The following is a 25649-nucleotide window of genomic DNA, read 5'->3' on the forward strand; positions in this document are numbered from 1 at the left end:
CATTTAATGCTCACACTGAACACACACTCCCTGTGCCCCAGCCCCAGCCCAGGGAGGACCTCACCATGGGGGAAGATGGTTTTGTGCTGCCCACTCATGGGGTGATGAGGAATGCAGGTCCTGAGGCTTAAACTCAGGAGCTGGGCACTGTGCCTGAGTTTGTTTCAAGGCTGGTGCTCTACCACTTGAGCCATAGTTATACTCTGGCTTTTTGGTTGTTAATTGGAGCTAAGATTCTCCTGGAGCAGTTGGACGTGTGGAGGGGTTGAAGCACCAAAGCTACCGAGCAAAAAAGCATCAGATACCAAGTTTGAGTCCCAGTCTGTGGCCTAACAACAACAACAAATGTATGGGGCTTTCCTGTTCAGGCTGACTTCAAACCTCCATCCTCACATCTCAGCCTCCTGAGTGGCTAGGCTTACAACCATGGACCCTGCTCCCTCTACTCTCCTTGTAAGCAGAGACCCCTCTTTCCCAAGGACCAAATGGCTCTGCACAAATGTAAATTGTTCTCCTCTCCTCTATTTGCTTTCCTCTTTATTCACGCAACTGATTTTTTGCAAAGCCTGCACCCCATTATCTACTTGCCACCTGCTGTTAGGGCTCTTTTCTCTTCCTGTTTTCCCTACCCCATCACCCCACCTGACCTCTACCCAATCTGATGATCCTTTGCCCTCACTGTAAAATGTGGAAAAAAACAAACAAACAAACAAAGTTACAATCCTGAAGCTTATCACCAGCTGTACTGAGTTACCATGTTAGTGGAGCTTATAATAAAAATCATTTCTGGCCAGGCGCAGGTGGCTCATGCCTGTCATCCTAGCTACTCAGGAGGCTGAGATCTGAGGATCATGGTTCAAAGCCAGCCTGGGTTGCAAAGTCCGTGAGACTTATCTCCAATAAACCACCAGAAAACCAGAAGTGCACTGTGGCTCAAGTGGTAGAGCACTCACCTTGAGCTGAAGAGCTGAGTGAGGGACAGCACCCATAGTTCAAGGCCTAATAACAGAAAAAAAAATCATTTCTCTAAAATAGACTACCTCTACTCAAGGTTATGTTTTGACTTTTTTTTTTCTTTGCCAGTCATGGGGCTTGAACTCTGGGCCTGGGAGCTGTCCCTCAGAGATTCAGCTCAAGGCTAGCTCTCTATCACTTGAGCCACAGCACCACTTCTGGCTTTTTCTGCTTATGTGGTGCCTAGGAATCGTATCCAGGACCTCATGCATACAAGGCAAGCACTCTACCACTGAGCCACTTTCCCAGCCCCATGTTTTGGCTTCTTTTTTTGGTCAGTCGTGGGCTTGAACTCTGGGCATGGGCTCTGTCCCTCAGCTCTTCAACTCTTCAGCTAGCGCTCAACCACTTGAGCCACAGCACCATTTCCAGTTTTGAGTGATTTATTGGAGATAAGAGACTTTCCTGGGTTGGTTTTGAACTGTGATCCTCAGATCTCAACCTCCTGAGTAGCTAGGATTATAGGCGTGAGCCACGGGCACCTGGCTCTGTTTTGACTTTTTGTAATCAATTATCAATAGCATTGATAGTATCGGTCATGCTGACCAAGTCAAGATTATGTTTTGCTATGCTGTTTTGCTTCTGTAAGCTTCCTTTGGCAAACACCACCTGCGTGAAATCCCTTCCCATAAAAATCCCCATTGAGTAGCTAGGATTACAGGCTTGAGCCACCAGCGCCCGGTGCTAGCCTTGAGCTGAAGAACTGAGGGACAGCGCCCAGTTCAATCCCCACGACCGACAACAACAAAAAATCCCCAGGAAAATCAAACTGTGCTGTTCTCCAAAGCTTTGGGAGCTGGAGACAGTCACCACGTGGCTAATAAAAGGCTTCCAGGGAGATAGACTGAGTGCTTCCTCCCATCGTTGGTTCCAATTCCCACGGGCCTAGGAAGTTGGGATACTCCATCACCTATACAAAGCCCCATGTACATGTCTGGTGTAACAAAGGCAGGCCTCAGGTTCTCCCAAACTTGGGCTGGCCCAGGAGAGGATGGGGAGGGACGCAGGGAAGGGTAAAGATTGGGGGAGAGTGATGTGGGGGAGCGAGGTAAGCTGAAGTGGGGTGAGGTGGGGTGAATGGGGCGGGTAGGGGTGAGGTAAGGTGAAGTGGGGTGGGGTGGGGTGGGATGGGAAACCGGAGGCCAGCGTCCGATGGAGCCGGGAGGAGCCGGGTACAGGGGCCAGAGGGCTCAGGAGGAGCCCGGGGCCGGCAGGTGCCGAGGGCCTGAGTGGAAGAGGGGCGGGGAGGAGCCGGGAGGCGGGGCCCCGCACGCACCGACGCGGGGACGCCGGGGTCCGGGCGCCGTGGCCAGGGCAGGCGGAGGTCAGGGAGGACCGACCGGCGAGCCAGGCCGCCGGGCAGGAGGGCCGTGCCAGGGCTCCGGGGACCTGGATCCGCCGTGTGGGCTGCGGACACCCAGGACGCACACTTACTGTGACACCAGAGGAGACTCACGATCCGCACCGCGAGCTCCCCTCCGCGCCACGTGCTTCCTGCTCTGAGCAGACAGAAAGAGGGCGGACATAAGGGGCGGAGCAAAAAGGGAGGGAATGTGATCTGGGGGAGGGGCCCGAAGGGGTGGGGCGAGGGACGAGACTGGCCTGGACAGGATAGGACGAGAGGGCGAGAAGGGGCGGGGCAGTCCAAGGCCAGAGACCGAGTGGGCGTGGTCTTCCTGGATTGACAGTGGCAGAGGGGGTGGAGCCGGGGGAGACTCCAGGCCTATGAGGAGGCTGCTAAGGGGAGGCCTGGGTACTGAGAGGAGGCAAGGTACTGGGGGCGGAGTCAGGACGCTGAGGGGCGTGTCCACGACTCTGAAGGGGGGGGGCAGACTCTGGGGGGCGGGGTCCCGGTGCTGAGCAGCTCCACTTTGGGGCTATTTCTGAGAAGTTCATTGCACATAAGTCTCACAGACAGAGCCGGGCGCTGGTGGCTCACGCCTGTAATCCTAGCTACTCAGGAGGCTGAGATCTGAGGATCACGGTTCAAAGCCAGCCCTGGCAGGAGAGACTGTGAGACTCTGATCTCCAATAAACCACCAGAAAACCGGAAGTGGCGCTGTAGCTCAAGTGGTAGAGCCCCACAACCGACAAAAAAAAAAAAAAAGTCTCACAGACAGGGCTGCAGAGGTGGCTCAAGTGGTAGAGTGCTTGCTTTGCATGCATAAGGCCCTGAGTTCAACTCCTCAGCACCACATAAGCAGAAAAAGCCAGAAGTGGCACTGTGACTCAAGTGGTAGAGTGCTAGCCTTGAGCTGAAGAGCTGAGGCACAGCGCCCAGGCCCAGAGTTCAGGCCCCATGACCAACAACAACAACAAAAAGACAAAATGGGCTGGCTTCGAATTGCGACCTCAGATCTCAGTCTCCTGAGTAGAGAGGAGTCCGGGTGTGAGCCACCTGCGCCCGCCTGAACTGATGTCTTCACTGCCGCATCGATTCACAGAATAAGAGCCAAAGTGTGGATACCGAACTGGGTGTTTGGAGAAAATCCTTCCGTGGAACAGCATCGCGGTTCCTCTTGAAGATAAAATGTGACTCCATCCAATCAAGAAATATCCCCGATCCTGGGCGCCAAGAAGGTGCAAATATCCAGGAGGATGACAGCGCGACAGAGCTGTTGTGCTGGGTAACTGGCGTCCCTGGACTTTCTCTGCATGCAGGCCTCAGGGTCCTGGCTTCACATGCACATTGAGATCCTGAGACAGTGACTCACACGCCACTGGGTCCCACTGGGTGCGTGTGTGTAAAGGGACAATTTCTGGTCATCTTGGGTTCAGGTGCTGAAGAAAAGAGCGTATAACGCCGGTGCCTGGCGCCTTTAGTCCTCGTTTCTCAGTTGGCCGAGATCTGAAGATCTGGGTTCAAAGCCAGCCCAGGTAGGAAAGTCCATGAGACTCAGGAAGTTATGGTCTCGGCTGGTGAGCTCAGAGGTGTGAGAGCCCAAAAATCCAAGCCGTGAGACCCCGAAAGGATTGGGATTTGGAATGCCTCCTCCCCATACACTCTGGGAACGCGGAGAGTTTTCCTGGAAAGGTCAATCAGTCCTGGCTTATTAACCAGAACTCAAATTCCACCAAAAACTAAGGGAAGACTTAGCCTAAGGGTGGACTTAGGTGATGCAAATTGTGAGCTGTTTACCCTTTAGCTCTCCTTCCCAGAATGAGAAGGTCACCTTCCACCTGCGTACAAAATATTGTCACCAATTGAAGTTTGTACCTTACTTCCTCACACAAGACCAATAAAAACCTTGGTTAATAGAACCTTGGAATCTGTTGCCAGTGGAAGGCTACAGGTCTCCTGGTACCCCAAATCTCAGTGTGGGCAGTCTCCGTTACTGTGTTGCTCCTGGTCGCTGGGGATTAAGGAACACGGGGTGGGTTGCAATCAGAAGAGCTGCCACCTGCTCAATCCGCAGTGTTGATTGCAGACAGGTCCACCATCCACCTACTGGGGTTGCTCAAACCACACACAAGCCGGACACCAGTGCCTCGCGCCTGTAATCCTAGCTATTCAAGAAGCTAAGATCTGAGGATCTGGATTCAAAATTAGCCCAGGCAGGAAAGTCTGTGAAACTCAACTCTAATGAACAATCAGAAAACCGGAAATGGAGCTGTGGCTCATAGTGATAAATGCTAGCCTTGAGGGGAAAAGCTCAGACACAGGACTAGGCCCTGAGTTCAAGCCCTATAGCTAATAAAAAAAAAGTAAAAATAAAAGTTTAGAGAATGCTGATCATGAATCGTGTATTATTCTATTCATCCCTGCAGTAACGCACAAACTCAGGCTAACAGACCATTCTCTGCTCTTGTGTGTATTTCTCTGCAGCAGACATCTCCATTACAATGAGGGAAAATCACAGGGACAGCTGTTCCAGGCTGTGGTGACCCCACTTGGGTGGGGTGGGGAGGACCTGACCTCTTCCTCCGCTGCACCTGCCCACTGTCTCTATGGGAGCTAGCTGGCTACTGCCAGGAATCCTGATGCACAGGTCACTTTTGTTTTATACCCTGTGATTTCATTTTATATTATTAAAAACTATTTGAAGCTGGGTGCCAGTGGCTCACGCCTGTCATCCTAGCTGCTCAGGAGGCTGACATCTGAGGCTCGTGGTTCAAAGCCAGCCTGGGCAGGAAAGTCCATGAGACTCTTATCTCCAATAAACCACCAGAAAACCGGAAGTGTCACTGTGGCTCAAGTGGTAGAGTGCTGGCCTTGAGCTGAAGAGTGCAGGGACAGCACCCAGGCCCAGAGTTCAAGCCCCACAACCAACCAAAAAAATTTTTTTTAATTGTTGTTATGAAGGTGATATACAATAGGGTTACAATTACATAAGTCAGGGAAGGAATACATTACTTTGTGAACAATTTCACCCTTTCCCTCGCTCTCCCCAGATGTTGCCTCCCGTCCCCACCCAACAGTTAGTTCCAGACTTCATTTTCCACATAGTATGCAGTGAGGACCACTGCTGCCTTTGTACACTCTGTGTCCCTCCATTTCTGTGCCTCCCCTTACTCTCCCAAAGACAGATAAACAAGTGAAACAAAAAGAAAAGAAAACAAACAGCAAAAAAAAAAAAATCTCTTGTTTTCTTTTCCTAGAGTTCCTTTCAGTAAATATTATTTCATATGCTCACATTCTCATAGGCATTGCTTTCTGTTCTCCTGAGAGTCTCCTCTTTTGGTCTTGCTGAGTGTGAATGCATAGAGACCTGTGCAATTTACCATTTGCCCGTGCATTTTAGATCTAGCTTCTACATATGAGAGAAAACATGCTGTTTGTCTCTCTAAGCTTGGCTTACCTCAATTAACATGATTTGTTCTAGGTCCATCCATTTCCCTACAAATCATTGTCTATCATTTCTTAACTTAGGTCTCCCTAAGTTTCCATTGATGTAAAAATAATTATTCTATAATTCATATGAATTATGAAGAAATTTTCATATTTCTTTTTTGTTTTGTTTTGTTTTTTGGTCATGGGGCTTGAACTCTGGGCCTGGGCATTGTCTCTCAGCTCTTCAGCTCAAGGTGAGCGCTCTACCACTTGAGCCACAGCACCACTTCCAATTTTCTGGTCCTTTATTGGAGTCTCATGGACTTTCCTGCCTGGGCTGGCTTTGAACCGCGATCCTCAGATTTCATGCTCCTGAGTAGCTAGGATTACAGGCATGAACCACCAGTGCCTAGCTTCATATTTCTTTTCTATACCAGTCCTGGGGCTTGAACTCAGGGTCTGGATTCTGTCCCTGAGCTTTTCCACTCAAGACTGGTGTTCTACTACTTGAGCCACAGTTTTGATCTCTGGCTCTTTTGCTCATTAATTGGAGAGAAGTGTCTCAGATTTACCTTACCAGGCTGGCTTGGAACTGCAATACTCAGATCTCAAAATTACTGGCATGAGTCAGCCCCAGTTTATAAATAAACTTTCGTATCTGAAAAGTTAACATGTAATAATTGCACTATAAGATTACAAGTATTGGGGCTGGGAAGGTGACTCAGTGGTAAAGTGCTTGCCTTGCATGCTGATTCCTCAGCACCACATAAGCAAAAAGAAAAAAGCCGGAAGTGGCACTGTGGCTCAAGTGGTAGAGCGCTAGCCTTGAGCTGAAGAGCTGAGGGACACCGCCCAGGCCCAGAGTTCAGGCCCCATGACTGGACCTAAAAAAAAAAAAAGATTACTAGTATTTCCCGGTGCAGGTGGCTCACACCTGTCATCCTAGTTACTCAGGAGACTAAGATCTGAGGATCACAGTTTAAAGCCAGCCTGGGCAGGAAAGTCCTTGAGACTCTTTTTTTTTTTTTTTTTTAATTAATTATTTATTTTTTGTGAACATACTGTACAGAGGGGTTACAATTACATGGGCAAGATAATGAGTACATTTCTTATCAAGCATTGCAGCCTCCTCCTTTGTTTACCCTTCACATCCCTTCCCTTGAGACTCTTATCTCCAATAAACCACCAAAAAACTGGAAGTGGCACTGTGGCTCAAAGAGCACTAACCCTGAGTAAAATGCTCAGGGAAAAGCCGGGCGCCAGTGGCTCACACCTTTAATCCTAGCTACTCAGGAGGCTGAAATCTGAGGATTGTAATTCAAAGCCAGCCCAGGCAGGAAAGTCCATGAGACTCTTATCTCCAATAAACCACCAGAAAACCGGAAGTGGCGCTATGGCTCAAGTGGTGGAATGCTAACCTTGGGCTGAAGAGCTGAGGGACAGTGCCCAGGCCCAGAGTTCAAGCCCCATGGCTGACAAAATAAATAAATAAATAAATTATATATATATATATATATATATATATATATATATATATATATATATTTGTAGCTTTGACACTGGATATCTGATTTTTCCACTAAATGCCTTTTAATGAATAACAATTTTATATTATAGGGAACATGTGGCATTCTGAACTATGCCTGCCTTATTAAAAAGGTGTTGAGTTTTTTTTTATTTTTTATTTTTTATTGTGAAAATACTGTACAGAGGGGTTACAATTAGATGGGCAAGATAATGAGTACATTTCTTATCAAGCATTGTAGCCTCCTCCTTTGTTTCCCCTTCCCATCCCTTCCCAGCCTCCCCCCGCCCCCCAAAAAGGTGTTGAGTTTATCTAATATATGCATCCTCTCAGGAGTTTGTCATTTTGAGAGAGGAGAGCGTGATAGTTTACAAAGCAGCTAACAATGTCTCAGAGGTATTCTGGGCTGAAAATTGCTATTCAAATGGACTACTACCTTTTCTCTGAATGCTCCTTAACTTAAGCCAGAGGAGAGTAACAGCCTGACTGGATCATGGAGGGCCTCCATGAAGACTTGCCCATGGCCCTAACACAAGAGCCCATCTGGCAGAGTGTGAGAAGAAATCCCCAGTGTAGCAACTGAAATTTAGACACACCGATTCTGCACAGTATTAGATACGTCAGGGAGAATTACTCTGGTCTTTGGTACAAGAATAGTTCTTTTTTTTTTTTTTTTTTTGTGGGTTGTAGGGCTTGAACTCTGGGCCAGGTGCTGTCCCTCAGCTCTTCAGCTCAAGGCTAGCACTCTACCACTTGAGCCCCAGCACCACTTCCGGTTTTCTGAGTGGTTTATTGCAGATAAGAGTCTCACAGACTTTCCTGCCCCGGCTGGCTTTGAACCTTGATCCTCAGATCTCAGCTTCCTGAATAGCTAGGATTATAGGTGTGAAAGAATATTTCTTATAAGAATAGATTATAAGGGACTGGGAAGATGGCTCAATGGTAGAGCGCTTGCCTTGCATGCATGAGGCCCTGGGTTCGATTCCTCAGCACCACATAAGCAAAATGAAAAAAGCCGGAAGTGGCACTGTGGCTCAAGTGATAGAGCTCTAGCCTTGAGCTGAAGAGCTGAGGGACACTGCCCAGGCCCAGAGTTCAGGCCCCACAACCGGACCCAAAACAACAACAACAACAATAAAAAAGAATAGATTATAAGCTGGGCCCCGGTGGCTCATGCCTGTAATCCTCATCCTCAAATTGTATGCTTCATTTTCAATATACTATCATTGAGTACCATTGCTGCCTTTGTTCACCCTTTTTCCCTCCATTTTTGTGCTTCCCCTTCCCCTCCCAAAGATAAATTAACAGAGAAATGAACAAGCAAAACAAAAGGTGGCAATAAAATTTTAAAAAAAAACAATTTTGGACTGGGAAGGTGGCTCAGTGGTAGAGTGCTTGCCTTGCATGCATAAAGCCTGGGTTCAATTCCTCAGCACCACATAAGCAGTAAAAGCTGGAAGTGGTGTTGTAGCTCAAGTGGTAGAGCGCTAGCTTTGAGCAGAAGCAGCTCAGGGACAGCACCCAGGCCCAGAGTTCAGGCCTCACAACTGACAAAAAAAGAAGAAAAAAAAAGGGGGAAAAAGGAAGAAAAGAAAAAAAAACCCTCTTCTTTCCATTTCCCAGAGTTCATTTCAATAAGCATTATTTGGGATGGTCAGGGGCTTGGAGGCCTTGCGCCTTTGTGTTCCTCCCCTGAGTCTCCTTTGGTCTCGCTGTGTGGGAATGCTGGATAATTGGTCATCCCTGAGCTTTTCTACTCAAACCTAGCACTCTGCCATTTGAGCCACAGTTCCACTCCTGACAGTTTTGGTGGTTCGTTGGAGATAAGAATCTCACAGACTTTCATCCCTGGGCTGGCTTTGAACCACGATCCTCAAATCTCAGCCTCCTGTGTAGCTGGGCTAACAGGTGTGAGCCACCGGCTCCTGGCTCCGAAGTCTTTATGACTGCTAGCCCCGTAGGTTGTTCAGGGGCCATCAGACATGGGTGAGGTGTCTGGGGCTCTCATCTCCCTTCCCAGTCAACCCAGGCCTCAGGAGCCCCTGCTCCCTCCTCCACTCCTCTGCCTGCCAGCAGTGTGAGCGCCTTCCTTCCCTTCACCCCTTGCGTGAGCTCAGCCACCCCTGGGCAGGGACAGCTGGTGAGACAAACACACACAGGGCTGACCTGACTCCGTCCTGCCTCCTGTCTACCACCTGTGGTGGTGTGGTAGGGTGTGGGTGGCAGTGTGCAGTGTGGCGAGGAAGGAAGGCACCCACAGAAGATACGGCTGTGTGAGGCAGTGACCTCGCTCCCTACAGACACAGCTGCGCAGTTCCCACACTGTGTGTGACAGTGGTGGCAGAGCTGCCTGGGAGACTGCCCAGGACCCACCGCCCTGTAGCAAGGACAGCAGGAAGCCAGCAGTGCCTCGCTTGCCTCTGTGTCCACGGGAACCAGGGCTCACTGAGTTCACCAGTGAATCCACTGTTACAGCTGATCCTGGGGTGTAGAAAACATCGCAGAACCCCAGAAATAAGTATCTGGGCTGAGGCCCCAAATAAAAGACTCTGCCATCTACCTGGGCACCGGTGGCTCATGCCTGTCATCCTAGCCACTCAGGAGGCTGAGATCTGAGGATTGCAGTTCAAAGCCAGCCTGGGCAGGAAAGTCTGTGAGAATTGTATCTCCAATAAACCACGAGAAAACCAGAAGTGGTGCTGGGGCTCAAGTGGTAATGTGCACTCCTTGAGTGAAAAAACCTTGAGTTGAAGCCCCATCACTGTCCAAAACAAAACAACAAAAGGAAGTCAATCCATGCAGATCCAGCAGAGCAGTTCCAAAGGGAAAAGCTGCCAAGGCAGGAGAAGGCAACACTTTAAGAGAAGGGAGGGGGGGCTAGAAAGGTAGCTCAGTGGTAGAGCGCTTACCTTGCATGCATGAGGCCCTGGGTTCAATTCCTCAGCACCACATAAGCAGAAAACAAAAAGCCGGAGGTAGCGCTGTGGCTCAAGTGGTAGCGTGCTAGCCTTTAGCTGAAATGCTGAGGGACAGCACCCAGGCCCAGAGTTCAGACCCCACGACAGGACCCCCCCCCCCAAAAAAAAGAGAAGGGAGGGGTACATGGAGTTCAGAGCCCAGGGTCTGGAGATTCGGGTACTTTCCCTCCCACAGATGGAAATTCATGGTTTCCTAGCCAAGCACCATGTCTGAGCCTGCAGTGTCCTGACCTGACCCCAGGGGGCGCTGATGTTCTTGGTAAAAGTGCTCTCCACAGAGGGAGGGGTGAGGAAATGGGGCAGGAGGAAGGAAGGAAAGGAACTGGAAGGATCTGTGTCCCAGGTACCCCAGCCAGGAGTGAATGATTACAGGACACAGGGTTATGTGTGCACAGGGCACAGGTGTGTTTGCTTTGTTTTTAAAAGATAGTACGTTTTCAGGGCTGGGAAGCTGGCTCGGCATGAGGCCCTAGGTTAGATTCCTCAGCACCACATAACCAGAAAAAGCTGGAAGTGGCACTGTGGTTCAAGTGGTAGAGCGCTAGCCTTGAGCTGAAGAGCTGAGGGACAGCGCCAAGGCCCAGAGTTCAGGCCCTATGACTGACAAAAAAGAAAAAAAAATGTAAGTTTTCAGCCAGGTGCCAGTGGCTCACACCTGTCATCCTAGTTACTCAGAGGCTGAGATCTGAGGATCGCGGTTCAAAGCCAGCCTGGACAGGAGCATCTATGAGACTCTCATCTCCAATGAACCACCCAAAAGCCAGAAGCTCAAAGTGGTGGAGCCTTAGCCTTGAATAAAATAGGCCCAGGGACAGTGCCCAGGCCCTCAGTTCAATCCCCAGGACTGGCAAAAAACATTTAAAAAGATGTAAGTTTTCTAAGTGAGCATAGACGTTCATACCTATAGCCATTGCTACTTAGGAGGGTAAGCCAGGGGTCCAATGCCAGAAGGTAGAAGGAAGGGAGGGAGAGCAGAAAAGAGGGAAAAGGAAGGAAGGAGGGGAAGGAGGGGAAGAAGGAGGGAGGCCTGTGGGGAGCTTACTGGTCAGCCTCATTCATGCTATAAGGGTTAGCAATCATTTTAGAGATCAAATATCATCGCCTGATGCCTGGAGATGTAGCTCAGTGGTAGAATACCTGTAAGCATGTGCAAGGCCCTGGATTTAATCTCCAACAACACACACACACACACACACACACACACACACACACACACACACACTTGTACAAGATTCTCACTGGACCCCCTAGGTGATATTATGGTTTATGGAGTCATTCATTCAATAACTACTGGTTTATTCATTTTTTCTGTAAACACAGTGGTTACTATTTTATCCGTAGGGGGAGGATCTCTTGGTGAATCATGTAGACTAGAGACTCTGCTTTTGTGCCATTCTCCATTCTCATTATTTGAGAGAACCTGGATCAGGGACTGGAGACACTTTTCTACTGAAAATAAGAGGAAGCTGGAAATGAGATGAGGCATTACCCACCTCAGGCTCATCCTGTGTGTTTGCTCCAATCAGGGCATCCGTTATGAAGATGAGTCTTCTGTGGGGCTAAGACGGCTTTCAATAGGCTGCTTACAACAAGGGCTCAGCAGAACAGTATGTTAACAATACTTAATCACTGAAAATTTTCAAAAGGATGCTTATCATCCCAGAGTCTTTTAACAATATTTGACGATGCTGTAGCAAAAGTATAGAAGTTATTTCTGTCTCTGTCTCCCAAAGAGAGATGGATTTCTTTTTTTCTTTTCTTTATTTTCCTTTTCTGGTTCTAGGGACTCAGGACCTAGGCGCTGTCTCTAGCCTTTTTCACTCAAGTGATCTACCACTAGAGCCACAGCTCTACCTCTGCCTTTTTTTTTTTAATAGTTTACTGGAAATAAGAGTCTCATGGACTTTCCTGCCCCGGCTGGCTTTGAACTGTCATCTCAAGATCTCAGCCTCCTGAGTAGCTAGGATGAGAGGTGTGAGCCACGGGGGGACAAGGGGGGTTCCCGGCACCACTGGTCAATCAGTCCCTAAGGAAGGTAGCCCAAAGTCGGTCACCTTGTCATTGGTCTGGGCCGAGTCCTCGCTCAGGGCCCTCTCCAGGCTGGTGGGCAATGAGTGGATGAGTCTCTCGCGGAAGTCCTGACCCACGAAGACATAGAGCATGGGGTTGAGGCAGCTGTTGAAGAAGGCCAGGGCACTGGTGGGGTTGATCAGGAGCTCCAGGCTCTGATACTTCCCTTCCAACAACCTTTCTTTGAGCCAGATTGTATCTAGAAGGGCAACCAGTTGGAAGGGGAACCAGCAGATGAAGAAGGAGGCCACGACTGCTGTGAGGACGCGCAGGGGCCGGTTGGACGTCAGCAGGCCTCTCCTGTGGATCCTGGCAGCGAGGAGCCCATAGCAGACGGCCACCACCGCCATGGGCGCGCTGAAGCCAACGAGGAAGCGGACGGCTCCTCGGGCCTTCAACACGGGGATGGCCACCCTCAGCCTGTCTTCCCTCGTGTCGCCCCAGGCCCTGAAGCTGAAGGTGCAGTACACGTTCCCCGCAGGGTCGCTCACGGTGGTTAAGAAGATGATCACCGGAAGGGTGAGGACAAGGGCCAGAACCCAGGGCACCACGAGGACCTTGCGGGCCAGGCCCACTGAGCGGGAGTTCTGGGCCCAAATGGGATGCAGGACGCACAAGCAGCGGTCCAGGGCGATGAATGCGATGAGGAAGACGCTCCCGAACAGGTTGACATCCACCACGATGTGGACGAACTTACAGAGGAACCAGCCGAAGGGCCACCTTTCCTTCATGGCCACTGAGACGATGAGGAACGGCAGCGTGGAGGTGAAGGAGAGGTCAGCCACAGCCAGGTTCAGGTAGCAGAGCGTGGTGACGGAGCGGGCCATGCGGAAGCCAGCTACCCACACCACCAGCCCATTACCCAGCACTCCCAGCACAAAGGTGACTGCCAGCACTGCCAGGGAGAGCACCCACAGCACCGTGGAGTCCTGTGGGGTGGACGGCACCCCCATAGAGCCGTTCAGGGGAATGGAGAAGTTGGGTTCCATGATGCCGCACCTGGAACATTCCAACTCTGGGTCAGTTCAGCAGAGGTGGGGCGGGGGGTGGGGACCCTGGGGAGCCTATCCACCCTAGGGGGGGGGGCCCACAGCTGAGCCTTGGAAGCCAGCAAAACCGGCAAACAAAATGGAGCTCTCTTGGCTGGTCTTTCTATTTTGTTTATTTATTTATTTAGTCAGTTGTGGGGTTTGAACTCAGGGCCTGGGTGCTGTCCCTCAGCTCTTCAGCTCAAGGCAAGCGCTCTACCACTTTAGCCACAGCTCCACTTCCATTTTTCTGAGTGGTTCATTGGAGACCAGAGTCTCATGGACTTTCCTGCCTGGGCTGACTTTGAACCGCAATCCTCAGATCTCAGCCTCCTGAGTAGCTAGGATGATAGGTGTGAGCCACCGGCTCCTGGCTTCTATTTTTCTGTACAGTTGTAAATGTGTCATTTTGATGACAAAAGGAAACTGTAAGAATTGATGTAGTGATCCAAGCTACTCAGGAGGCTGAGATCTGAGGATTGTGTTTCAAAGCCAGTCTGGGCAGGAAAGGCCAGGAGACTATTATCTCCAATGAACCACCAGAAAAGCCATAAGTGGTGCTGTGGTTTAAGTGAGTCTTCAAGTGAGCGGAAGTCTTGAACAAAATAAGCTCAGGGACAGGCCTCAGGCCCTCAGTTCAAGCCTTGGCACACACAAAGAACATATGCGTGATTGCACGCGCACGCACGCACGCACACACGCATACACAGTGAAAACAGGAACCTTGTTATTTTACCAACTTCCTCTTGTGCTGACACCACCGGATGGGATCAGTTATCATGGAGTGTCAGGAACTGCTGTGTTCTACTCAGCTCTCAATTTGAGCCAACCATTCTAGCCAGTGGGAAGGAACAGGAGCAGTGGGAGACTTGGGAGGCAGGTTGGGCGGGGGGTATGGATGGTGCCAACTTTCTGAACCAGAATCACTGGTGGAAACAGATTTGAACCCGCCCACCTCTGCTCGAGCACAAAGATGTGTTCATGTTAAGTGCTGGCTTACGATGCGTCCTGGAAGATTTCCATTCAGGACCAGGCCTTCCTCCTTGGAAGGCAAATGGAAGCTACAGCTATATGCAGACTAGTGGAAACAGGATCCAATCAGAAAGAAAGACATGCGATTGAGAATTCTTTATACTATCAAATGCTCTGTGTGTGTGTGTGTGTGTGTGTGTGTGTGTGTGTGTGTGTGTGTGTGTGTGTGTGTGTGTGTGTGTATGTGTACGTGCCAGCAATGGGTGTTGAACTGTCATTTGGCTCTTTTGCTCAAGGTTGGCATTCTACCAATTTGAGCCATAGCACCACTTCTGGTTTTCTGGTAGTTAATTGGACATAAGAGTCTCATGGAGGGCTGGGAAGGTGGCTCAGTGGTAGAGCGCTTGCCTTGCATGCCTGAGGCCCTGGGTTCAATTCCTCAGCACCACATATGCAAAAAGAAAAAAAACCCGGAAGTAGTGCTGTGGCTCAAGTGGTAGAGTGCTAGCCTTGAGCTGAAGAGCTGAGGGACAGCACCCAGGCCCAGAGTTCAGGCCCCACAACCGGACCCCCCCCCCCAAAAAAAAGAGTCTCATGGACTTTCCTGGTCAGGCTGGCTTTGAACTGCAATCCTCAGATCTCAGCCTCCTGAGTAGCCAGGATGACAGGTGTGAGCCTCTGGTGCCTTGCTGGCCCTACCTGTTTCTTACCCCTCCTATGTCCACTCAGACCCCTATACTCCTCAGTTCACTACCATCTGGAGACTTTGCATGCTCTGCTCCTGATGTTTCCCAGCTTGAATTTTGTGTCCTCAGGGGTCTCATCTGACATGAGATGTAAGGCAGCCTCCCCTGATTTTTTGCCTAATTGCCCTTTTGTTCCTGTATTGCCCATCCCCCCCCCCCCAGACTCTGCTACAGGAAGCTAACTCTACAACACTACCAAGTTCATTTGGCCCTGTCCCAAAGCCCACTTTTCATAGAAACACCTCGGGATCAGGAACACCAGCCATGTATGTCAGTTACAATTTATTTTTTTACTTTGTTTCACTCAGTTACCTGGGGTGACCTTGAACTTCTGATCAGCCTGTCTCTACTTTCTAAGGGCTGGATTTTGGGTGTGGACCACCATACCCAACCATCAGTTTAACAATTTCCTAAAGATTATGTCCAAAACAAAATTTTATTTTATTTTGGGTCCGGTAGTGGGCCTGAACTCTGGGCCTGGGCGCTGTCCCTCAGCTCTTCAGCTCAAGGCTAGCCCTCTACCACTTGAACCACAGCACCACTTCCAGCTTTTTTCTTTTTGCTTATGTGGCGCTGAGGAATCGAACCCAGGGCCTTGAGCATGCAAGGCAAGCGCTCTACCACTGAGCCACCTTCCCAGCCCTAAAACAAAATTTTAAAAAAGCAAGTCAACACTCTAGGTGAGCTGGTGGCTCATGCCTGTAATCAGGAGGCTGAGATCTGAGGATCATGGTTCAAAGCCAGCCTGGGCAGGAAAGTCTGTGAGACTCTTTATCTCCAATGAACCACTACAGGCATGAGCCACCGGTGCCCAGCTCAAACAAGTTTTGAATGGTCAGATCCTCCCAACTTACCACGGACTGAGGCCTCTTCCTGAGCCTGTTCCCCAGCTTCTTGTGGAGCCAGTTAGGTTCTCAGCCTTCAGCTGGGGTTGCCGGGAAGGACGAGGAGGAAAGAATGAGGAGGAACGATCAGGAAACACAAACTTGGCCTTTCTTAAGGTTCCCTCTGCGGTCTGCTCCTGGGAAAGCACAATTCACACATCCGATATCAAGCCAGGCCCTCCAGATGTTCAGAGGCCCTTAGAACAGTTGAAGCAGTCGATGGGCGGGAAACTTGTGCAACTGAAGCAGAGATTTCCCCTGTGGGGGGGCCCAGCCAGCCAGCCTGATGCCATTTCCCGTGGGCTTTGCCGAGATTTTGCAATAGGGAGGGGGGGTGCCACCCTGAGGGGAAGCCATTTCCATCTTTCCTCTTTTCTCCACCTCAAGAACTTTCCCCAGCACACATTGCCTGTGCCAGTGTGAGCAGGCTGGGGTCGTGGTTTGCAAATCCGGGGAGTGCGGTCTGTCTGTGCATTCGCACACGTTGGGAAACAGGTGGTCAGGAGGAACTGGCACCCTATGAGCCCAGCTTCCAGAAAAGTGGTCAGATTTTGAAAGACTTCCAAGACAACTTGGGCCCTGGTAACTCACACACCTGTAATCTCAGCTCCTCCAGAGCCTGTCGGAGGATCCCAATGTCCAGAATTGGATCTCTCTCCTCAGGCCCTGGAGGGTGTGTGTGTTTGCTTGTCTTGGTAGTCCTGGGGTTTGAACTCAGGACTTTGGATTGAACAGGCAAGGGCTTGACCAAGCCACGTCCCCCTCCCCAGCCCTCAAACACTTCACTTTTTTTTTTTTTTTTTTTTGTTGGTCGTGGGGCTTGAACTCTGGGCCTGAGTGCTGTCCCTCAGCTCTTCAGCTCAAGGCGAGCGCTCTACCACTTGAGCTACAGCGCCACTTCCGGTTTTCTGGTGGTTTATTGGAGATAGGAGTCTCACGGTCTTTCCTGCCCGGGCTGGCTTTGAACTGTGATCCTCAGATCTCAGCCTCCTGAGTAGCTAGGATTACAGGCGTGAGCCACCAGTGCCGGGCACACTTCACTTCTTAAAGGGCCCAGCCCACTCCCCTTCCAGTAAAACAGGGGTAACATTGGTATGTTCTAGGGGTCATCGTGAGTCACCAGGGGAGTCCTGGTTTCCTATTTCCTCTTGCCCCTTTGGTTTTACTTCCTCTACCCTGCCCTATTTATCTAGAGGTATCTTCTGCTGATGTCACACCAGCTGGCCATTCTCCTGAGACCAGGACTTGGAAGGACCCTGAGCAAGTGAGCGAGTGAGCAAGCAAGAGAGAGAGTGAGTGTGAGGACCCCAGCTGCTGGAACATCCAGGTTGGGAACCCATTCTTGCTGGGTGGGGAGTGAGGGGATGGGCACTGTGTTGCATGATGAGGTATATAATCAATAGGTCTGGAGCGAACCACAGAGAAGTGAATCCCAACAACAGCAGCACTCCTTGTGAAGGCGAGTCAAGGAAAGTAAAGAGGGAAGTGAGACTGAAGAGCCATTTTGTGAAGGGTAAAGTGTTCCCACTCATATTATTATTAGGAATGATAGAGAGAGCTTATCAGCCAGGTGTTCGTAGCTCTCACCTGACATCTTAGCTACTCAGGAACCTGAGATCTGAGGATCTTTGTTCAAAGCCAGCCTGAGAAGACACATTGGAAAGACTTTTTTTGTCAGTTGTGGGCCTTGAACTCAGGGCCTGAGCACTGTCTCTGAGCTCTTTTGCTAGTATTCTACCACTTTGAGCTACAACAACTCCACTTCTGGTTTTTGAGTGGTTAATTGAGAGATAAAAGTCTCTTGGGGACTTTTTTGCTTGGGCTAGATTTGAACCAAGATCCTCAGATCTCAGCCTCTTGAGTAGCTAGGATTACAGACATGACCTGTAATGAATCAGCAAAATGCTGGAAATGGAGGTATGTGTGGCTCAGTAGTAGAGCTCCAGCCTTGAACAAAAAAGCTGAGGTCCTGAGTTCAAGCCTAAGTACTGGCACCAATATCTATCTATCTATCTATCTATCTATCTATCTATCTATCTATCTATCTATCTATCTATCTGTCTGTCTGTCTGTCTGTCTGTCTATCTATATGTGTATACATAGATGTGTACATGTGTGTATACACACATATACAAACATATTGGTGCTGCAGAAAGATGTGAAGGAATAGAATGTTTTTGAGGGATTGGGCTGGTCAGAGTTGGAGTGAGGATGGACCTTGGACTCTGACACTTGTTTCCAGAGATCAGTGGAAATACAGGTGTACACCCAGCTGGCTTCTTTTACTTTTTTCTCTTTTTTTTCCCTCCTGCTGGTCCCTGGGGCTTGAATTCAGTGTTTGAGTGCTGTCCCTGAACTGTTTTATTTCATTAGTGGAAACTGTCCCTGAACTTTTTTTTTTTTTTTTTTGTCGGTCGTGGGGCTTGAACTCTGGGCCTGGGCGTTGTCCCTTAGCTCTTCAGCTCAAGGCGAGCGCTCTACCACTTGAGCTACAGCGCCACTTCCGGTTTTCTGGTGGTTTTATTGGAGATAGGAGTCTCACGGTCTCTCCTGCCCGGGCTGGCTTTGAACCGCGATCCTCAGATCTCAGCCTCCTGAGTAGCTAGGATTACAGGCGTGAGCCACCAGCGCCCAGCTCCTGAACTTTTTTTTTAATGGTAGATTTATTTATTTATTTGTTGGTCATGGGACTTGAACTCTGGGCCTGGGTGCTGTCCCTCAGTTCTTCAGCTCAAGGCTAGCACTCTACCACTTGAGCTACAGCACCATTTCCAGCTCTTTTCTGCTTATGTGGTGCTGAGGAATCGAACCCAGGGCCTCAAGTATGCAAGGCAAGCACTCTATCACCATCTTCCCAGCCCGGTAGTTTTAGTTTTTACTTTTGGTTGGTTGTGGGGTTTGAACTCCAGACCTGGGCACTGTCCCCAAGCTCTTCAGCTCAAGGCGAATGCTTTATCACTTGAGCCACAGCTCCACTTCTGGCTCTCTTTTTTTTTGGTGATTAATTTGAGATAGGAGTTTCACGGACTTCCCTGCCCAGCCTGCCTGAACCTCAGCTTTCAGCCCCCTGAGTAGCTAGTATGACAAGCTTGAGCCACCAGCAGCTGGCTTCATTCCTTTTTATGGTTGAATAATATTCCATTGTATGGACATACCAGAGTGTGTGTGTGTGTGTGTGTGTGTGTGTGTGTGTGTGTGTGTGTGTGTGTGTGCGTGCGTGCAAGTGCTTTCTCACTGATGGACCCGTGGGTTGTTTCTGTCTTCCAGCTATTGTGTATAGCCTCAGCTGGATTGCCTGTCTTCCCTGTACTCATTCTTGCCCAGTGTTTCCCTCTGAGGGGCAAGGTTCTTTTCCAGGCAAGTAATCTGCCTAGTGGACAGGGAAGCCCACCTGACAAGAGCTTGGCAATCTGTAGATATGGTTAGCTGCAGGGGTGGGATGGGAGGGGGCATAAGGCAAGCTTGAGCCCCCTGCTGGTCAGTGTGGCAGCTTTAGAGGAAGGTGAGGGAGAATGAGAGGGAGAGGGGTATGGGCTGAGGGGTGGGGAGGGGGGAGCCGGTTTGCAGTTCCCCATCTCCAACCTGCCCCTGACTACCTTCTAGGTGTGACAGGATGGAGGCCAACTTCTCCCTTCCCACCAATGCCACCGCCCCGGCTGCGCGGGCTGTCTCTGCTGGCTACGTGGCACTGGATGCGTTCTCTTACTTGGTGATGGCGGTCACCTTCGTGCTGGGCGTGCTGGGCAATGGGCTGGTGGTGTGGGTGGCTGGCTTCCGCATGGCCCGCTCCGTCACCACGCTCTGCTACCTGAACCTGGCTGTGGCCGACCTCTCCTTCACCTCCACGCTGCCCTTCCTCACGGCATCCAAGGGCATCCAAGGCCTTGGGCCGCTGGCCCTTCGGCTGGTTCCTTTGCAAGCTCATCTTCACCGTGATAGATATCAACCTGTTCGGGAGCGTCTTCCTCATCGCGCTCATCGCCCTGGACCGCTGCATGTGCGTCCTGCATCCCGTGTGGGCCCAGAACCATCGCACGGTGGGCCTGGCCCGCAAGGTCATCGCGGTGCCCTGGGCATGCGCTCTGCTCCTCACCCTGCCAGTGATCATCCGCGTGACAACGGTGCCCCAAGCCGGAGGACGAACGGCCTGCACCTTTGACTTCTCGCCTTGGACCCGGGACCCCGCGGAGAAGGCCAGGGTGGCGATTGTCATGCTGACCATCCGTGGGATCATCCGCTTCATCGTGGGCTTCAGTGTACCTATGGCAGTGGTGGCTATCTGCTACGGGCTCATCGCTGCCAGGATGCGCCGTCAGGGCCTGCTCAGGTCCAGCCGGCCGCTGCGTGTCCTCTCGTTCGTGGTGGCCGCCTTCTTCCTCTGCTGGTGCCCCTACCAGCTCGTGGCCCTCGTGGCCACTGTCAGGATCCGGGAGCTCTTGGGCGGCGTGGGGAGCGATCTGGCAGTGGCTGTGAATGTGACCAGTGCCCTGGCCTTCTTCAACAGCTGCCTCAACCCCATGCTCTACGTGTTCATGGGACGGGACTTCCGCCAGCGGCTGCTCCACTCACTGCCCGCAGCGCTAGAGAGGGCCCTGAGTGAGGACTCCGCCCAGACTAGCGACACAGGGACCAATGATGTGGCACCTCCCGCAGGAGCTGAGGAACGGGCAGTGTGAAGGCAGAAGGACAGGCTCCCTATCCCACTTCCTGCCTTGACTTACCTCGTGTCCACCTTACTGTCTGCTGAATTTAGGGTCAGCCATGCAGAAGGGGGAAAAATACACTCCCTGATTTTGGGGGAAAATACAGTAGACTGCCGGGTGCCCGTGGCTCACGCCTGTCATCCTAGCTACTCAGGAGGCTGAGATCTGAGGATCATGGTTCAAAGCCAGCACAGGCAGGAAAGTCTGTGAGATTCTGATCTCTAATAAACCCCCAGAAAACCAGGAGTGGTGCTGTGGCTCAAGTGGTTAAGTGCTAGCCTTGAGCTGAAGAGCTGAGGGACAGCGCCCAGGCCCAGAGTTCAAGCCCCATGACTGACAAAACAAAAAATAAACTATAGTAGACTGCAGGGGGGCAGAAGAAGAGCCAGTCCAAGCAATTGGAGCCAAGGCCAGGTCCCAGAAGCTCTGCTCCCAGTGATGGCCTCGACCTGTCCCCCTGTGGAATCACACAGGTGGCCCCAGGCAGGATTTCAGGTCCCAGTTTTCCCAGGAGACTTGCACATGGCCAGATTGGGCTCCAGAGCTGGCCAGGTGCCCAGTCAGAGGGGTAAAAGGGCATAGGGTGAGCACACCGGGGCTGCGTGGTGCCTGCGATTGAGCCTGAGGCCTGACATGGCCCACAAGAGTGCCTTAGCCATCTTGACAGTCCCACAGACACCTCCTGGAGACTCCCCCATGATTACCCACCACCACCACACAGCGCCCCAGGGGATGCTCTCTCCTTGCTCATCTTTCCCTTCAATAAATCTTTGCCTTCTGACTTGGCCCTCTGTGTCCCCTACTCATCCTTCGAGGCAGACAAAGGCCCGGCATGGCTGTGTTTTGATTTCACTGCCACTGATGTCTTTTGTTTTTAATGGGGAGGGAGAGAGCATCTTGGCCTTGGGACAGTCAGAGGTGAGGAAAGCCGAGATGCCAAAGTGACTGGGAGACAGCTGCTCTCCAGCTCCCAGTCCGACCTCAGCGAGCTTTCCTCTCCCAGAAGAGATGCTGTGGAGCAGGGCTTGCTTCTTCTTTCCTTTTCCTCCTCTTCCTCTGTCAGCGCATCCACTGCCACCTGCCATGAACCTGCATGGAGCCAGCTCCCTTTCCCCCTCCCCCTCCCCCCCTTCCACCCCATAGGTAGGGCAGTTCCCATCATGCAATCTCCCAGTACATAAGCCTGCCCTTTCCTACCACCACCACCCAGGCTGTTGGGAAATCAGGATGAACCTCAGTTCCTGTTACCCAAGCAGCCCCCAAGTCTGCCCACTCTCCCCACCCTGCCCCCCACCTCCAACTGTGGGGAAATTCCTGAAGCTCAAGACTTGCTCCCTGGCAGGCTGCCAAAACCGCAGTGGGGAGGGGTCAAGTCCCTCAGCAGATCCAGGGTGTCCGGAGGGGAGCTATGGGGCCACTGGGGGGGAGCGGAGCTTCCGCTGTGAAGACAGGGCTTGTTACCTCACAGGAACAAGGAGGCCAAAGCACAAGGAGGGGCATAGGTAGAATGCCAGGTGTGACAAGTTAGACTCTGCTTCGCAAATCTACCAGAGACGTCCATGAGTGCCCTCTGCACTGGACCTAACAGCAAGCCATGTATGCTGGAGAGAGGAGAGGGGGAGAGAGAAGAGAGGGAGAGAGAGAGAGAGAGAGAGAGAGAGAGAGAGAGAGAGAGAGAGAGAGAGAGAGAGAGAGAGAGGAGAGAGAAAAAGGAGAGAGGAAGCCAGGTGCCGCTCACGCCTATAATCCTAGCTACTCAGGAGACTGAGATCTGAACCTGTTTGAAAACCAGCCGGGGCAAGAAACTCCGTGAGACTCTTATCTCCAATAAACCACTAGAAAACTGGAAGTGGCGCTGTGGCTCAAGTGGTAGAGCACTTGCCTTGAGCTGAAGAGCTGAGGGACAGCGCCCAGGCCCAGAATTCAAGCCCCATAACCAGCAAAAAGAAAAAAGGAAAGAGGGAGAGGATAGAGGGGAGGGGAGGGGAGGGGAGGGAATAAGAACAGAAAGGGAGAGAAAAAGCAAAGCAGGAACATACACATCTGCAGGGCACAGGACCGGTGGGGTTCTGAGATTAGAGATGAATGTGACCAGTTCCATTGTTTAGACGCTATGTCATTTGCAGGGAATTGATGGGCCTAGAAGGGACCAGGTCTTGTGAGGAAAGCCAAGCACTGAGACAGGGTGCACGTTTAGTCTCTCATGTGGAAGTTAGATCATACAACTGGATGTGGTAAATTCCACAGGACCCTAGACATCACACACACACACACACACACACACACACACACACACACACACACACACACACACACACACAACGAGTCAGACTAAAGGAGGATCCCCTTAGGGGAGGAAACCAGTGATTGAGCTTCTCTGGACAGTTAAAATACTATTTATCAAGCCGGGCACCGGTGGCTCACGCCTGTCATCCTAGCTGCTCAGGAGGCTGACATCAGAGGATCATAGTTTAAAGCCAGCCCGGGCAGGAAAGTCTGTGAGACTCTTATCTCCAATAAACCACTAGAAAACCAGAAGTGGCATTGTGGCTCAAGTGGTAGAGCACTCGCCTTGAGCTGAAGAGTGCAGGACAGTGCCCAGGCCCAGAGTTCAAGCCCCACGACTGACAAAACAAACAAACAAACAAAAAACTATTTATCAAAACGAATTCCAAGAACTGAAAACATGGGGTTTTGGTGGTGGTGGTGGTGGTGGCATTTACTTTTGCTTTGGGATGTTTTCTTTTTTGTGGAAATAAATGATTTTATTTATAAGAAAACAATATCACCAAGAAAACTGAGTATACATGAAAGAGACTGCAGGAATAATATTAGGGTTTTTATTCTCTCTCTACCTGTTGATGTGATTATATTTCTTGATATTAAAACTCTCCTCTTGCTATTCTTATTGTATGTAATCCAACTCTGTTTATTACTATGTATTCAATGTAGGAAATCTAGCTTCAAAATTGTGTAAAGTTTTTTTTCCTTTTTAATCACAACATTGTCATTGTCACGGTACACTGTGGTCATCATCATCTTCATCAAAATTATTATTAGCATCATAAGTGCCAACTATTGAAAGTCTGATATGTATCTATGATTTTGCTATTGTCTTTTGATTAATAATTTTAATGTTACCACTGTGCATGCATCCATATTAAAATTTAGAACAAATTAAGTAACAAAAAACTAAGCCAATACAGGTAACTTGACTATGTGCTTATAACAAATTATGGAATAATTTTTTTAAATTTTTATATATATTCTTATTGTGAAAATATTGTACAGAGGGGTTACAATTATATGGGTAAGATAATGAGCACATTTTTTATCAAGCATTTTAGCCTCCTGCTTTGTTTCCCCTTCCCATCCCTTTGTATCTTCCCTCTCCCCCCTCGACCCCCCACCAAAGTTGTAAAGTTTGTTTTTCAACATAATGACTTGTACATCTCATTGTTGCAATGGGTCCTCCTGTATCCTTTTTTTAACAATTTTTTTTCTTTTCCCCTCCACATATACCAACATTTGGGGTTGTTTTCTAAGGGGAGGGGACAAAGAGGGGCACAGACAGGGCAAGAGGAATGGTGGACAAATGCAGTCCTGGGGTTCAGCATACACTACATGGGAAATGAGCTGTGCCATAGTGGGAAGATGTGGGAGGAGGAGGCTGGTTTAGGGGGAAGGAAGGGGTGGGATTGCCCCAAACAGAAATGCACTTATTTCTTCTCTGTATAATGCACTAGAAATAACAAATTATATTCTTTCTAAATATTCTTTCTAAATAAAAAAGGGAAGTTATGTCATAAAATTTAACAGTGAAATCAGTAATACCAAAATACAAAAGTAATAAAATCCACAAACTCACCACTTCCTAAATATCTGGCTTCTGTCGATGAACAACGAAACTCCATCAGACGCCTTCCTAATCTGTACCTCTGCCTTGCTCACGGACATAGACAAAAACCCCTGTGGTGGGGACACAATGCACTCCCTGAGGACAGATGGTCCCCACTTTCCTGTCTGTGGTCTTCCTGTTGCCACTGGAATTAGACTGAAAAGACTGGAGAGACTGGAGGGCCGAGGGTGAGATTCTTTTCTCTTTTTTTTGTATGTCAGTCCTGGGGCTTGAACTCAGGGCCTGACCACTGTCTTTTTTTGCTCAATGCTAATGTTCTACCACTTGATCCACAGCTCCCCTTCAGGCTTCTTAGTGGTTAATTAGTGATAAGAGTTGCATGGATTTTCCTGCCTGGGTTGGTCTTGAACCTGAATCCTCAGATCTCAGCCTCTTTAGTATCTAGAATGACAGGGATGAGCCAATGGTGCCAGGCTTTCTTTAATTTTTTTTTTTTTTTTTTTTTGCGGGGGAAGGGAGGAGTTGATTGTGGGGCTTAAACTCAGGGCCTGGGCACTGTCCCTGAGCTCTTTTGCTCATGGCTAGCACTCTACACTTGGAGCCACAGCACCACTTCTGGTTTTTTGAGTGGCTAATTGGAGATAAGAGGCTCCCGGGGACTTTTTTGCCCCAGCTGGCTTCAATTGGTGATCTTAGATCTCAGCCTCCTGAGTAGCTAGGATGACAGATGTGAACCACCAGTGCCCGGCTTTCTGTTTTTATTATCATTGATTAGTTGTGTGAGGGAATTTTGCCTCAGTGTGTCCATTTGTACACATGAGGCATGGTGACAGTCACCCCCTCTGCTGGCCCTCACCTCCCAGGGGTGTCCTCCCCTCCCTGGGGTGCCCTCTGCAGGTGGGGGGGGGACCAACAGTCCTCATCCTGGCCAGGGGTTTCCTAGGCGGCTCAGGGGTTTCCCGGAATCTGGGAATCTGGCAGGAACGGCCTGGCCTCATTCTATCTCAGCCATTCTCTCCAGACTCCAGTGGGAGCCCACGGCTCAAGCTGTCAGAGTTCCTGGAAGTTCTTTGAAAACTGAGATTTTTGCCAATCCTGA

General features: G+C 50.2%; 2 protein-coding genes across 2 annotated transcripts; one reads left to right on the forward strand and one right to left on the reverse strand.

Moving 5' to 3' along the window:
• Positions 1 to 11567: 11567 nt before the first annotated feature.
• Positions 11568 to 16194, reverse strand: Fpr2 (formyl peptide receptor 2). Its single transcript, XM_070000444.1, has 2 exons — positions 15959 to 16194; positions 11568 to 13357 (listed from the first exon to the last, which is right to left on the reverse strand). The coding sequence occupies exon 2, from the start codon at positions 13345 to 13347 to the stop codon at positions 12304 to 12306; it is 1044 nt and encodes a 347-aa protein (XP_069856545.1). The 5' UTR covers positions 13348 to 13357; positions 15959 to 16194; the 3' UTR covers positions 11568 to 12303.
• A 1034-nt stretch (positions 16195 to 17228) lies between these two features.
• On the forward strand, positions 17229 to 21443 carry LOC138812512 (fMet-Leu-Phe receptor-like). The gene is given in 4 exon segments (XM_070000446.1): positions 17229 to 17280; positions 17392 to 17501; positions 19592 to 19868; positions 19870 to 21443. Coding segments are annotated over 2 exon segments (1062 nt in total). The 5' UTR covers positions 17229 to 17280; positions 17392 to 17501; positions 19592 to 19601; the 3' UTR covers positions 20665 to 21443.
• Positions 21444 to 25649: the final 4206 nt, after the last annotated feature.

Source organism: Dipodomys merriami, unplaced genomic scaffold, assembly GCF_024711535.1.
Source record: "Dipodomys merriami isolate MVZ:Mamm:240054 unplaced genomic scaffold, mDipMer1.0.p SCAF_57, whole genome shotgun sequence".
NCBI lineage: Eukaryota > Metazoa > Chordata > Mammalia > Rodentia > Heteromyidae > Dipodomys > Dipodomys merriami.

Excerpts from the sequence above, each read along its gene's own strand:
- Fpr2 (XM_070000444.1), bottom strand. The coding sequence starts at position 13,347 with ATGGAACCCAACTTCTCCATTCCCCTGAACGGCTCTATGGGGGTGCCG.